This window comes from Ictidomys tridecemlineatus, chromosome 4, assembly GCF_052094955.1.
Source record: "Ictidomys tridecemlineatus isolate mIctTri1 chromosome 4, mIctTri1.hap1, whole genome shotgun sequence".
Classification (NCBI taxonomy): Eukaryota; Metazoa; Chordata; class Mammalia; order Rodentia; family Sciuridae; genus Ictidomys; species Ictidomys tridecemlineatus.
This window is the reverse complement of record NC_135480.1, coordinates 59,896,031-59,912,140: the sequence shown is the minus strand read 5'-3', so window position 1 is coordinate 59,912,140 and position 16,110 is coordinate 59,896,031. Positions and strand designations below refer to the sequence as shown.

General features: G+C 40.7%; 1 protein-coding gene across 1 annotated transcript; it reads left to right on the top strand.

The window, feature by feature from the left end:
• The first annotated feature begins 10,654 nt into the window (after positions 1-10,654).
• On the top strand, positions 10,655-11,608 carry LOC101958090 (olfactory receptor 51G2). Its single transcript, XM_005323123.2, has one exon. The coding sequence runs from the start codon at positions 10,655-10,657 to the stop codon at positions 11,606-11,608; it is 954 nt and encodes a 317-aa protein (XP_005323180.2).
• The last annotated feature ends 4,502 nt before the right edge of the window (positions 11,609-16,110 follow it).

Below are 16,110 nucleotides of genomic sequence, written 5' to 3'. Positions count from 1 at the left end.
AACTTATTAAGTTATAAGGGACCAAGAAATATGTCTAACAAATATAAAGGAAAGTTCAAAATATAGAAAACCTAAAAATACTTCATGCTTTGAAATTTCCAGTTCTATTTAAAAGTTTTTCTTTCTCTGTGAAAGACTATCAGGTGACAATTCCAGATTGTACTCAATTTCAGGAACATAAATATTCCCAGAAAGCAGAATAAAACAGATACAGATCACTTCTTCCTTGATTTTTTTTTTAAACTGAGTTTGCAGACACTCAAATTGACTGCTTTAAACACGGCAGACCCTTTGTTGTTTCCAGCAGATGAGTAAGCCATCACTGAGGGCTAGGTCTCATAATAAAGCAGACGTGGATTCAGCACCGATTCCGCTAGGTGCCTACTTAATCTAAATAAAGTTAAGTAGTTTACTCATCTACTAAATAAAGATTAATACACATACCACAGGATAATTTTGGCATGTCCAATAATGTGCACACAGATCCATTAACACATGCCTGGATGCTACATTTCCCACCTTGGTAATTTAGAATGAATGGCAACTTTGGTCTTAAAAGTCCTCTCATCCACTCACAGTAATGTGGTATTTCAGTGTTCTTTTCCTAGTTAAGTGACCCACATCTTTACTTCTGAAGGATCAGTGTCCTTAATGTCCCTGCCCAGACATTGCTGTTATTATTAAATAAAATGAGAATCTCTCCAGTGTATACCTTGGGTTTTAGACTTAGTCATCCTTGCCCCATTATCTGTTACTCTTGTAACAGGAATAAGTCATTGTGGCCAGTATAAGTAGTCTGACCTTGCCCATTTCTGTAGCGACTTATGAAGACCAAAGATGAGATAATTACAGATTTCAATTTATTAGAACCTGGTTGCTATCTCTGGTGGAAGGGCTTTTCCCTTTTTCACTAGGATTTCCAAACTGGCTTAGGCTCATGTAAATGAAGTGAAAGAAACTGTTCCATAAGCGAGTTATTAGTTTGAAAGAAATCTTATACTCTAAATAGAAGATAGTGAAGGCATTGATAAATTCCTTAAGTCATATAATCTACCCATATCAAGTCAGGAAGATATACACAACTTAAACAGATCAATATCAAGTGAGGAAATAGAAGAAGCCATCAAAATATTACCAACCAAGAAAAGCCTAGGACTGGATGGATATACAGCTAAGTTTTACAAGACCTTTAAAGAAGAAAAAATTCCAATACTCCACAGTTTCAGGAAATAGAAAAAGAGGGAGTACTTCCAAATTCATTCTACAAGGCCAATATCACCCTGATTCCTAAACCAGACAAAGAGACCTCAAAGAAAACTTTAGACCAATCTCTCTAACGAATCTAGATGCAAAAAACCTCAATAAAATTCTGGCAAATCGGATACAAAAACATATCAAAAAGATTGTGCACAATGATCAAGTGGGATTCATCCCTAGAATGCAAGTTTGATTCAACATATGGAAATCAATAAACGTAATTCATCACATCAATAAAGAGAACCATATGATCATCTTGATAGATGCAGAAAAAGCATTTGACAAAATATAGCACCCCTTTATATTCAAAACACTAGAAAAACTAGGGATAACAGGAATGTACCTCAACATTGTAAAAGCTATCTACACTAAGTCTTAGGCCAGCATCATTCTAAAGATAAACTGAAGGCATTCCCTCTAAAATTTGGAACAAGACAGGGATGCCCTCTCTTACTTCTATTCAATAGTTCTTGAAACACTGGCCAGAGCAATTAGACAGATAAAAGATATTAAAGGAATAACTATAGGAAAAGAAGAACTTAAACTAGCACTATTTGCTGATGATATGATTCTATACCCAGAAGACCCTAAAACTCTACCAAGAAACTTCTAGAACTAGTAAATGAGTTCAGCAAAGTGGCAGGATATAAAAATCAAAACCCACAAATCAAAGGCATTTCTGTATCAGTGACAAATTCTCTGAAAAGGAAATGAAGAAAACTACACCATTTACAATATCCTAAAAAAATAAAATACTTAGGGATCAACCTAACAAAAGAGGTGAAAGATCTTTACAATGAAAACTATAGAACCCTAAAGAGAAATAGAAGAAGACCTTAGATGGAAAGATCTACCTTGCTCATGGATAGGCAGAATATTAAAATGACCATACTACCAAAAGCACTATATAGGTTCAATGCAATTCCAATCAAAATCCCAATGGCATTCCTCATAGAAATAGAAAAAGCAGTAATGAAATTCATCTGGAAAAATAAGAGACCCAGAATGGCTAAAGCAATTCTAAGCAGGAAGAGTGAAACAGGTGGTATCGCTATACCAGATCTTAAACTATACTATAGAGCAATAGTAACAAAACCAGCATGGTACTGGCACCAAAACAGGCTAGTAGACCAATGGTATAGAATAGAGGACACAGAGACTAACCCACAAAATTATACTACCTTATATTAGACAAAGGTGCCAAAACCATGCAATGGAGAAAGGATAGCATCAACAAATGGTGCTGGGAAAACTGGAAATCCATATGCAAAAAAATGATATTGAATCCCTCTCTCACCATATACAAAAGTTAACTCAAAATGTATCGAGGATCTAGGGATTAAACTAGAGACTCTGTCTAATAGAAGAAAAAGTAGGCCCTAATCTCCATCACATGGGGCTAGGCCACAACTTCCTTAATAAGATGCATATAGCACAAGAATTAAAACCAAGAATCAAAACAAATGGGATAGATTCAAACTAAAAAGTTTTTCTCAGCAAAAGAAATAATATGTGAGGTGAATAGGGAGCCTACATCCTGGGAACAAATTTTTACCCCTCACATATCAGATAGAGCTCTAATCTTGAGGGTATATAAAGAGCTCAACAAGACAAGCACCAAAAAAACCCAAATAACCCAATCAATAAATGGGCCAAGGACCTGAACAGACAATTCTCAGAAGAGGATATACAATCAACAAATACATGAAAAAATGCTCATCATCTCTAGCAATCAGAGAAATGCAAATTAAAACCATTCTAAGATACCATATCATTCCAGTAAGTGCGGCAGCTATTAGTCAAACAAGTGCTGGCAAGGATGGGAGGGGGAAGGTACACTCATTCACTGCTGGTGGGACTGCAAATTGGTGCAGCCAATTTGGAAAGCAGTATGGAGATTCCTTGGAAAACTGGGAATGGAACCACCATTTGACCAGCTATTCCTTTCCTCGGACTATACCCAAAGGACCTAAAAACAACCTATTTCAGGGACACAGCCACATGTTTATAGCAGCACAATTCACAATAGCTAAACTGTGGAGCCAACCTAGATGTCCTTCAGTGGATGAATGGATAAAAAAATGTGGCATTTATACACAATGGAATATTACTCAGCAATAAAAAAGAATAAGATCATGGCATTTGCAGGGAAATGGATGGCATTAGAGAAAATTATTCTAAGTGAAGTTAGCCAACCCCCCCCAAAACAAATGCCAAATGTCTTCTCTGATATAAGGGGGGGTGACTCAAAATGGGGTTGGGAGGGAGGGCAAGGGAAGAAGATTACCTCTGGATAGGGAATAGGGGTGGGAGGGAAAGGGAGGGAGAAGGGGAATAGCATGGATGGTGAAAGGAGACCCTCATCACTATACAAAACCCATGTATGAAGATGTGAATTTGGTGTCAACATACCTTATATACAATCAGATGATAAATTATGATATAATGGTATATTAAGAATGGTATATTAAGAATTGTAATGCAAAACATAAGTTTTTTTTTTTAAAAAGAAACAAGTAGGAAGATGAAGTGGCCCCCAAGTCTCTAAAGAGTGTTTATTTTAGATAGAAAAAAAATGTCATCACATATAGGTTGGTGATTTCTCAATTTAGAGCATGTTATGTAGAATAGTGGATTTTTCATGTTCACATATGCATATAGAATATTTTTATTATTTCCACCCCTGTAAGGGTAAGTTGCTTGTTTTAACCATGTATTAGAATTTCAGACAATCATCCAATCTGATAGGAATATTGCCTATTTTGTGGGGGCAGATTTCTCTTGTTTTAAAGTAACATGGTACTAGAAGACTGTTTAGACCTTGCTAGGAATAGTAAAAAGAACCAGGGTCAGAGTTGGTATTTTGTGTACAAGTGCCTATAGTAACAGGGATAGAAGCTGCCTGAGCTCCATAGCCTGGATTCCTCCTGAGGAATATCTATTCACCACTGCTGACAAGGACACTTATCCATGAGCCCACTGAACAAGCAGCCAGTGACTGGGACAGAGTCTGATCAACATCCACAAGATAGGTCATTCTCTCATCCTTGAGCACCTCCTCTGTATTAGATGTCTTCTGGTGGGCTTTTACAGACAAAGTATTTCCATACTCTTTTTATAAAGGGTTTCAAAACACACCATGCCCATAATACTTTTCATCAATATTTTAATCTTGTTATTTCTTTTAGCAGTTTCTGACTCTCAGACCAATCCATTTAATAGAGTTAAGGTGGCAGTTCATATCCACTCCTATGTAAACTCAGTTTTTCTTCTAATCACAGGGGATAATCATTTGCTTAAAGCTGTCCACGGGGAAGATCTTAATCATTGTCTTTCAGGGTGACTGTATGAACACTAATCTTGTGCACCATCTCAGATTTTCTTCAACCCTTTCATTCTATTAGCACCCTAATAGTGCTGGGCCACTACTTTATACACACTTTTAGATTTGGATAAAACATTGTGGGGCAAGGGATCCAAATTTTTAAGCAACCATTATGGGTCAGTTGACATACAAAGTGCAAGAGTGTGATGATTAATTTTGGTTGTCAATTTGACGGGATTGAGGGATGCCTGGAGAATTGGTAAAGCATGTGCTGGTGAGGGTGTGTCCAGAGAAGGTTGAGAAGTGGCTTAAAGTGAGTACGGAAGGCACACTCTGAATGTGAATGTCACCATCCCAACAGGCTGGGGGCCTGGATGGAATGAAAAATGGAAGTGGGAGACTAGCTCTTGCTCCTGCTTTCCTTGCCTGTTTAGTTTGAAAGAAACAAGTGGGAACATGATACTTTTAGCAGATTTTTTTTTTTTTTTTTTTTTTTTGCTGCTGCTGCCGCCACCCGAGTATACAGAAACTACAATGCTTGAAACTTTTCTGTGAATCTAGAATTATTCCAAAATAAATTTTATTAAAAATTCAGATAACAGTGGAATGGATCTGACTTAACTTATTATGTACATCCATGAATATACCACAGTGGATTAACATTCTACATGTCTACAAGACACTAATAAAACCTCTAATAGAAAGATAAGTAGAGTGAAGGGAATGGGGGAGGGAGAAGGGGAGATAAAGGTGAAGTTCTGGGAACTGAATTAGAGCAAGTTATATTCCATGCCTTTATAATTGTACTAATGTTGTAAGTAACTAGAAAGAACCAATAAAAAAGAATAAACTATTTCATTGAAAAAGAAACTCCCTACAACCTGTGCCTATGAATGGTAGGGGGAAGGTTAATGTGACATGTGGATATAGAGGAGTCTAGATAGATTAAAAGTTGGTTTTGGTAACTATTGGAAAGTAAAAGCAGTATGTGTAAAGCTACTGTAAGCCCTATTCTAGGTGCTTTCATGTATTTTAATAGAAATTTAACAATGATCTCATGAAGTAACCATTAGCTCCAGTTTACAAATAAAGACTAAGGCTCAAGGAAGTAATTTGCTCATTGCCACATAGTTGACAAGTGAAGATCTAGATATAGAGCTCAGCTTTTCCATTACATCATGCTTGATGGATAATCTCCAAGGGTATTTCTGGGAGAGAAAGATTCCTTTATTTTCAACCATCTTCATCCCCCAGGTCTAACCCTAAAGTTAGATAGGAATTCCCTTTCTCCCAAGATGCTTCCCGTGTCTAAAGCACTCATGCACATCTCTTTGCTTATACGGCCTGTTCTCTTACACTGTGGAATTTTGCAAGAGTCTGCTCTCATTCTTTCTGGAAGCAGAAATTCCTCGTGGTCTGTTGCCCCACGAGGACAGAGTGTGTCCCACTCTAACTACTCTTTTGTCCCCAACCTGTCTCCATTTAGCCTGCAGTTCATAGGGCTGGCTCTGAGGGAAGCGCAGGGATTCAGTATGGTGTGTCTTAGTGTCCTCCCAGTGCCCCTTAAGAAAACTCATCCATGCTAAATCAGGATGCACTACTTGATGCTTCCCCCAAAGTCCCAGAGCTGCCTGGCCCAGAACTCAGGGGGCTCAGGAAGTTCAACTATGTAAATCTCTCGGATTTGCACCAGCATCCCAGCAGACCTGTTATTTCCCTACCTCCATCAGAAAGATTATGAAGTACTGGCTTTTAATGACACAGCAAGAAATGTTTTTCACAAACAGATGGACAGATGAAAGGAGACGCAAGCTCTGGAGCTGTGGTGAGTGCAGGGACGAGGGCATCTAAACCTGGTCTGTGCTGAGGGCACTGCGGCCTTGCACCTCCAGCCCCCACCAGCATTGCTGCCTGTGAGTAGCACTGAATGGTATCAGGGTAGGGAACTTCCTTCCAGGACATTTCAAAGCCTGAGGGTGAGAATTACCTTAAGGTTTTTGCCAATTCTGCTCGAGTTGGCATCTGTGAGGAGTCTTGTCACATCATAGCTCTTTTTGAGCTCGATGGTCATCTTATGATGAAAGGAGACACTATCCCTCCTCAATCTGGGAGAGATCAATGGATAGTTGTCCAAGATCATTGGCAATGAGTGCTCCTAGCACAGGCAGAATCTGCCAGGTATCCTGAAACCTACTGTGGGACTTAAAAATAACTACAGGGAAAAGATAAATTTCTTGTGCATTTACATGATGGTGAGATTCATGTATGTACATAGGAGAGTCAGATTCATTCAACTGTCTTTTTTCCTATCCCCCTCCCTTTTCTTTGTCTACTGTGGGACATTTTATTATGGGGTGAAGATAGCAAGAATAAGGACACTGCCTGAAACTGCAGCCTGGTTGCTCCACTAAACCTCCTCCATGATGGCATATTCTGACTAGTTTGAGCAGGGGCAGTGGGGAAATCAATCTTCATCTTATAATAGCCTTCTAGGTCTGAGTTAGCTTACGTAACAGCTGATCATAACACTAAGGCTCAGGCTTTCTTGAACTATTGGTCCCCACCAATAGTTAAAGTACTCTTATTCTTTTATAAGAGAATGTTCAGGACATAAGTGGGGCATGTTTCTTAAACTTCTAATAGAAATAGTAAAGCCAGGATTCAAACCCAGAACAGCAGATCTAGAGCACACTTTTATTTTTTAGGGTACCAGGGATTGAATTCAGAGGCACTTAAATGACTGGGGCTGTAGTTCAGTGATTAATTTTTATTTCCAGACAGGGTCTTGCTGAATTGCTTAGGGCCTCGCTAAATTGCCGAGACTGGCTTTGAACTTAAGATCCTCTTGCCTCAGCCTCCCAAACTGTTGAGATTACAAGCATGTACCACTGTACATGGCTTTTTAAAATTGATCAGAGAATTTATTCAGGAGATTTTTAATAAAAAAAAAATTGAAAGTGCTACTTTTAACAAAATGAATATTGAGATGTGGTATAGCACGGTACCATGTATAAAAAAACCCCAAGATCTGATTATTGGAAAGTATTTCTCACTATTCAGCTCTTCAACTGAAGTCTCCTACAGAGGACAGAAAGTTACCCCTTTATTTCATAAGAATATCATAGCAGAAGATACTCAGAAACTTCCTCACACCTTCTGCAGTCATCTCTGCCATATAATGAAAACTTTAAACAGCTAGTAAACAATTGGAGGTGAGGAAAGCCCAAGTTATTTTGGGGGGAGCTGGGGACTCTGCAGTCTGACTTTTGGTTATAGGTGTCTGACCCAGATATGCTGAAACTAAACTTATTTTGGATAGGATGGGTGTTAGACCCAGTTTTGGCTAACAGCAATATGGGCTTGGGAAAAACCTTGGGTTTCTGGTTTCTGCCAATCCTTTGCTAGGCCACCGCAACAGTGCCAGGACTTACACTCCCCCTCTTAGGCCCAGGACTCATCTGCAAAGCCAGAGGCTTAGAGCCTCCCATTCCCTTGAGTGCTGGAGACTGATGCTTGGTTGCTATAGAAACCTTCTTGAAGGCAGAGGGTCTCCAGCCTTCTTTAAGCTGGGTCATTTCCTTTGAGGACTCATAGCTTGGCTTTTGGGAATAGATTTCCAATTAAAAAAAAAAGTTCTTCCTCAGAAGAATCTACTCTGCATTGATTCTTTATCCATCCTTCTGCCTACCCATCATATACATAAGGGGGTGGGGGATGAGAAAGATTTACCAAATTGCTTGGTTGCCTTCTCAGGAGATTAGTACTTCTAGGAGAAAATTCTTCTTAAGCCACTAGCCTATAACTAAACTTACAATATGCAATACATGGTGGTCAATAAGCATATAGGCTTCATTACTGTTTTAGGACTTTTCTATGCAGAACCTCAAGGATTGATACATTTAAATGGTCAGGGAGGAGGTGGGGAAGAATATGAGGTGATCCTGAAAACATGCAATTCTATTTCATCCCCTTTGGGGAAAGATATTTTCAGCATCGACAGTGTTGATAATCATTTAGCTAATAATGCTGCAGACTACCAGTGTTTAAGAATGTGGGCTCTGGAACCAGGCTGCCTGAATTTGTGCTCTGGCTCAGTCACATCTAACTTCATGACCTTAGGCAAGTTATTGATCCACCTGGTGCCTCAGTTTTCCCATGTGCAACATGGGAATGATAATTATACCTACTTCAAGAGGTAGTAAATCCTCAATAAGTAGTAACCATTTTAATGCTAATTATGTGCCAGGCATGGTTTTAAGTCCTATATTTTTCATTTAGTCTTTATAACCACCAAGAGACATATTTTAAAAAAATTTAAGAATGAGAATAAGGAGGAATAGATACACCAGCTTTGGAGTCATAGTCTTAGAGGGGAAAAAGAAGAAACTAAGTTTTGAATTCAGGAGCACTTTGCCACTGAGCTACACACCTAGCCCTTTTGAGACAGGATCTAGCTAAGTTACAGAGATTGATTTAGAACCCGTGATCCTCCTGCCTCAGCCTCCCACATTGCCAGGTTTACAGCAGTTCACCACCACACCCAGCCCCTTTACTCTAAACATAGCTGTTGATAAGGATTCCTCACCTTTCAAACTTTCCTCATTGTAGAAAGAAGCCATAAAAAACTAGCTGTGAAATTCTGGGGTAGTATCTTATTGAAGGAGGACAGAAGAGGCTGGACACTTGAGGAATCTTCAGAAAGCAGGTTTATAGACTGCAGGATTCAGAGGTGGCTCTCACCTAGGAATTCTTCCTCTGAAGAATGAGTACAGAAATTCTTTGAACTGTTTACCCATTTGGGGTGGATGGAGGCTAGGAGATTCATGACAAGCACATTTCATTCTATTCTCTATACAGATAGGGGTTTCAAGGTTTTTCCTCCTCCAAACCTGGCAACTTATAAACAAAGAGGAAGCTATAAACCACAATGCCTTCTGCAGATTTTTGTTATGGCTGATATCAGAGAGCTTTTTGCACAGGATAAGCACTTACATGCTACAAGTATGGTGGGGGTTTCTGATTAATTATGGTAAGGGTCTTCTGGGTGGGGGTCTCTGGCCTGCTTCATAGTTACTATTACATTTTAATAAATGACAAATATGTGTGTTGGCAGTGCAGTTTATAGTCTTTCCCATGTCTAACCATTCTGAGGCCTTTTATTATGTGAAAGGACTGATTGTGAACTCCTTTTTAATCCTGCAGCATTGGGGAAGGATGCAGCCTCCTTGTGTCAGACATGGTGTGTTCTTGGGTGCAGTGGACGGGGAATGTAACTTATGCTCTGCCTCCAGAGGATGAGCCAGTGGGAAAAATGTACAGGACCCAGAGGGGCCTGGCTGAATTAGTATGAAGACTGTTCCTTTCTGTGGGTCATATTGCTCCCATTTCAAATGACTGTATTTGCTTTAAAGGGAAATGGAGTTAGAGGGACAGAAAAATGGGCCTTTAAATTATTCTGTGGACAAAGAATCAGTTCACAGTAAAGTGTCAAGATTTGATGGACTTGGATTTAAATTCTGGATTGGCACCTAGCTTCATTAACTCAGAAAAGGTACCCAGCCTCTCATTCCCAATTTTCTCATCAGAAAATAGAAAAATATCCCACAAGACTACGAGGTTATACATGTACAAGACTAAGACAAACCCATCACACTCAATGCCTCTTTCCACCATTGTCATGTCTTGTTTTGTATCACTGTGGGGAGTCACCAATGAAGTTTCTGGATCATGGCCAGTGCCACTCACTGAGAGCATAGACCGAGAGCCACAACTCCAGGAAGATGTACATGGGTACATCTTCCTGTCCATGTTGGCAGCATCTGATCTGGGCCTCTGTGCTTCCACTCACATGGACTGAAACGTATGGCATCCCTTGCAGTTGAACAGTATGTGGCCCCGACCTCCATAGTTGCTTGGGTTATGAATAGCATGTGGTGACATGTGTGACAGAGGCAGGTACAAAGCCCGGCAATACTGGCATATGAGAGAGCTCTTCCTTTCCAGCCTACACTTAATAACCAAATGAATGATGCTTCTTACTCCTAGGGCAGCCAACTCCCTCCTGGAGTCACTATGTTCTCCTGCAACAACAGCACGTCGGCTCACACTACCTTCCTTCTCACTGGCTTTCCAGGCCTAGAAGCCTCTCAGCATTGGGTTTCCATCCCCATCAACCTCGTCTGTGTGACTTCCATCGTGGGTAACAGTATCATCCTCTTCCTGATCCGCACGGATCCAGCCTTACACGAACCCATGTACATCTTCCTGTCCATGTTGGCAGCGTCTGATCTGGGCCTCTGTGCATCCACCTTCCCCACCATGGTGCGGCTCTTCTGGCTGGGTGCTCGAGAGCTGCCCTTTGACCTTTGTGCAGCACAGATGTTTTTCATTCACGCCTTCACCTATGTGGAATCTGGTGTGCTGCTGGCCATGGCCTTTGATCGCTTTATTGCCATCCGGGACCCTCTGCACTACGCCACAATCCTTCCCCACTCAGCCACGGCCAAAGTGGGGGCTGCCATTCTCGCAAGGGCTGTCTTGCTCAACCTCCCTGCACCAGTTCTCCTGCGGCGATTGCTCTTTCCCCAGATGAGTGAACTCTCTCACTGCTACTGCCTACATTGTGACCTTGTGGGATTGGCCTGCTCCGACACCTGGGTCAACAGCTTTGTTGGCTTGATCTCCATCCTTCTCTCACTAGGGCTCGACTCGTCCCTCATCATGCTCTCATATGTCCTGATCCTACGGACTGTGCTGGCCATTGCAGCACCTGGGGAGCGGCTCAAGGCGCTCAACACATGTGTGTCACACCTCTGTATTGTGCTTATCTTCTATTTGCCCAAACTAGGACTCTCTGTGTTGCACAGAGTGGAGAAGCACAGCTACCCTGCTCTGGCAGTGCTTATGGCCAACTTGCACTTCCTGGTCCCACCTTTCATGAACCCCATTGTGTACTGCATCAAGTCTAAGCAGATCCGCCAGGGCCTCCTAAAGCGCTTCCAGCAGAAGCAGGTTGATGTTTCTTAGAATGAAAGGACCCAGTTCTTATGACCTTTGAGTCTGGGCTTGGGTAAGCTGTAAGGGAAGAGTTAATTTAAGATTTTTAAAGTGACTCATCTTTTACCGTTGATCCCTTTGTGGGGCACTGTTAGTCTCCAAATTGCAGCTTTGAATACAGAACATAAAGTATCACTGGTAATCCTAGCTTTATTCTCTCTCATTAAAGACTCAGAGCTGAACTTTCAAACTTGTATATGTTGTGACATTTCATCCAGGGGATTTAACTACCTGACAGGATGTTTGTGCATATCTACGTGAACAGGCATCTCTTCACTGAAATTCTTTCCCATTTGATTTATAAACCTAAGAACTACGGTAAACTGTATGAACCTCATTACTTGCTGCCTTCTCCCAAAATTTAATATTAACTAGATCCTATGCCAAGAAATAGAAAAGGGATGCATGTGATGGGGAAACACACGAGAACACTGTACATGTTAGATTAATCTGGCACTTATCTGCAGCTTAGAGAGTGCTAGTTTCCTCTTGGTTCCCTTCATGTGTGATCTCTGCGCTAGAAAGTTTGGTTACTGAACCTAAGGAAGCTGTTTGCTATGATTTTTGGATAGTGCTAGTTTCTCAGGTACCAATGGTAAGATGGAAAGGCCACTCACTTGGCCACTCACTGTCCTGCTAGGTTGTAAACTCCACAAGGTCAGAGACTTAGAACTGCATTTAAACAAACAAAAAAACTACTATATCTCCAGCACCAAGAACAGTGGCTACCGTGTAGATAGAGCTCAATGCTTATTGTTGAGTAAATGGCTAGGGAGAGGGAAGCGGGTGAAAGAAACACAGCTGGTTCTTAGGAAGGGAGAGCACTTGGGAGATCTCAATGTCTGAGGCCTGTGAGGAAAAGAAGCAGTTAATAAACTGATATAGGAGAATCACAACTAGCCCCCAAGGTCTCGAATGTGGTGCGTTCCATTCCATATAGTCAAGGAGGCTATTTCTAAGGGTGCAGCTGAGGAAGGGGTCAAGTATGTTGTTAGCTTGGAAGGAGAATTGGGAAAAGCTTTTCAGGAGACTGAGGGGTGTCTTACTCCATCACAGACATTTTCCTCGACTTATTCACTCTTAAAATACCCATACATTTTTCTTGAATTGAAATAAAGATATTCCTGGGGGAGAAAAAAAAATCACTCAAATTTAGTAGGAGCCATGATAGTCTTATTAAGTATTTTGACCATATCCATGGCCATCTGGACAGTCAGGAGTTTATTTTTTTTTTAAATATTTATTTTTCAGTTTTCAGCAGACACAACATCTTTGTTGGTATGTGGTGCTGTTGGTATGTGGTGCTGAGGATCGAACCCAGGCCGCACGCATGCCAGGCGAGCGCGCTACCGCTTGAGCCACATCTCCAGCCCCGTCAGGAGTTTATTGACTATCAAAATGCATAGAGATGACTAAGACAAGAGAGGAGGAGAAACAGACAGGAGGGCAGGGTAGAACAAGTGATTTCCTAATAGGCTCCGACTAAAGGAAAAATGATTTCCTAATAGGTCCCTATAAGGAAAAGGGCTGCTTTTGCCCTCTATGTAAAAAAAGAGGAAGCCTAGTTCTACTTTCAACTACTCTAATGAGCAATTTCTTCATTTATCTCGACGCTTTAATTTTCCCATCTCTAAAATGAAGTTAACCCTTGGCCCATAAAGTTGTCGTGAGGATTAGAGATGAAATGAACCTCCTGTTTGGAATACAAAGAAATACAATAGAATGTAACATGTTGGTATAATTTAAGTTTTTTTTTTTTTTTTTTTTTTTTTTTTTTTTAATGGGCACAATACACTTTATTTGTTTATTTTTTATGTGGTGCCGAGGATCGAACCCAGTGCCTTACCCATGCTAGGCAAGCGCTCTACCACTGAACCACCACCCCAGCCCCTGGTATAATTAAAATAAAAAGATATTTTAGTTGCCAATGCAGTTTCAGTTTTGTTTACATGTGGTGCTCACACATGCTAAGTAAGTGCTCTACCACTTAGCTACAACTCCAGCCTAATAACTTATTAATGAGATATCTGTAGGCCTCAAACATCGAAGTGGTCACCTCTCCTAATTTTCTAACCCTCCTCACACCTAGACAAGATACCCTAATTTAGTCGTCCTTCAAAGCTGTAGAGACCCCAATAAATCTGTTCTTGAAGCTGGACGAGGTCTAAGAGTCAAATTCCCCAGTATTCCAACTCCAAACATAATTTTACAATAGAATGAAACATAATTTGAGTGCCAGTATACATTTTCTAAGTATTTTATGAAAACACCATTTAATCAGTACATACTATAGGAGGCTGGGACTACTGTTGTCTCTTTGTGGAGGAATAAACTCAAAAACAAATTACTATGCAGCAGAGGTGGGTGGGCTTGCTCTGACACGACTATCCACACTCTTCCTGAAAGGCCTTCCTCAGCAGGCTCCTACTTTTCAGAGTTTACATAGGAAAAGGAGTACTAAATGACCATGGATGGAAAGTCCTATGTTGGCATAGCTCTTTGTGAAGGCATTTATGAATCGCTTTTCTTCAGGGTGGTTCTCTTTGATTTTAATTAGTATCAGTCTTGTGATCATTTGGAGAAGATGAACGCTATCGCTATCAATCTGATTGAATACTTAATATCCCAGAGGCCGAGTAGGTTTGTAAAACCCATTTTGTCTTTAGATAAAGGGCGCTGCTTTAGTCAGGAGTGTCCATCAGTGTAACAAACTCAGACTTGCAAAGTTGTACCTCCAAATGTTTTTATTATGGCTTGGATTGGGAGGTTAGATTTCTTCACCTTGTACTTATTAGATTATACAGTCATCCTTGTAAGCATGAGTTCTAACATATCTAAAAGGCCAAGTGTAACAGGAAACAAACAAGATCAATCCCATTCTTTTGCTTTCAGGCAATAGCATAATTTTCAGCTCTTAAGGGTTAGGGTTTGACATCGCAACCCAGGAGGAGTCCTTGTTATCTTTTAGCTTTGCTCTTCCTTTTGCTAGTATTCCATTTTGATGTTCACTTTACAACACTCAAGAATTACTCAAATCTGGGAATTTTTTGTCTTTCTCTGGTCATTGCAACCAATTATTCCCTTGATATTTCTTGGATTCATACCAAGTAAGCTTTTGGACCCATAACTCTGTTGAAACGGAATTGGCAATATAGTTTATTGGAACTTACACAAAAGCCAAGTGTTATCACTCCAGTCTGTCCCGGCTGCAGCCTTTCACATGAGTCTTTTCACCTTAGACTTTATTTCACTTTCCTCCAAGATGCTACACCCTTGTTTACCCTGTCACTGTGGGGGTCTTTCATTCTCAGACTCTTCAGCTATTTCCTCTTTATAGCCAATTCTGTTAACCTGCATCCAAACACTCGCCTCGATGGCAGCCTGAAGTCCCTGGGAGCCGCTTGTGCTGCTCTTGAGGTTGTGGAGCTCAAGATGTCCCTGGCTTTTGTTCTCCTGTAGTGACTGCTGCCAGGGTCTCACGTTGTCCCTCACCTACTCTATCACCACTGCACCTCAAGCCTGTGCCAGCATTGTTGTGCATCTGTATTAGTCACATGGGCTGCCATAACAGAATGCCACAGATGCAGCAAGCAACTTGATAAGTTTATCCTCTCATGGTTCTAGAGGATAGAAGTCCAAGATCTAAATGGTTGGGTTCTAGTGAGGGCTTTCTCTCTTCCTGGCTTGCAGAAGGCACCTTCTCACTTTCCTCACATGGTGGTGAGCCAGCCAGCAAGGCCTTTGGTGTTTCTTATGGTGAGAACACCGATCTCATCATGAGAGCCCTACAACTTTGCCTTCTCTAAATTTAGAGAGCTACTTTAATTAAGTCTCTATACCCCAATATAGTCATATTGAGGGTTAGGACTTTAAGGTAGGATTTTTTTTTTTTAATGTGGAAACTCAAACATTCAGTTAATAGCCTGAAACTGCCCTATCGTTTCTGAAGAAGGGAATATCATGGCACCTGCTTAGTTACACATTTGTAACCTAGAAGAGTATTAGTTCACCATAGGCACAGACTTTAACCACTGGAAGGAATGATCAGATGAAATACCTTTCATCTTCCCTCGCATGGTTTGTGTTGTAATGCAGAAGCTGCACAGAGCCCTTTGGAACACATCTAGCATGAGAAGCAATTAGTTCATGGCTCATTTGGTGGCAGCTCAGTAATGCACCCTTGTCTAGCCTCACTCTTTTCCTTCACTCCTAGAAGAGCATTATATTCTCCAGTAAAGTTTGGATCCGTGTTTTTGCCTTAGGTTTGTATTATAGAGAAACTAAGCTAAGAGAATGGTATAAGAAGTGGTCCTTGAAAAAGCAAACTTTCAGGGTAGGATCTTGTCATTTAATTCAGTTCTAGTCTGGAAAGTAACAGGATCCGATGGCTGACTGTAAAAAGAGGATAGTACCTGTCATTCAGTTACATGTATAATCACTAAAGATTTCTCATTGTTAGTTGGGATGAAATA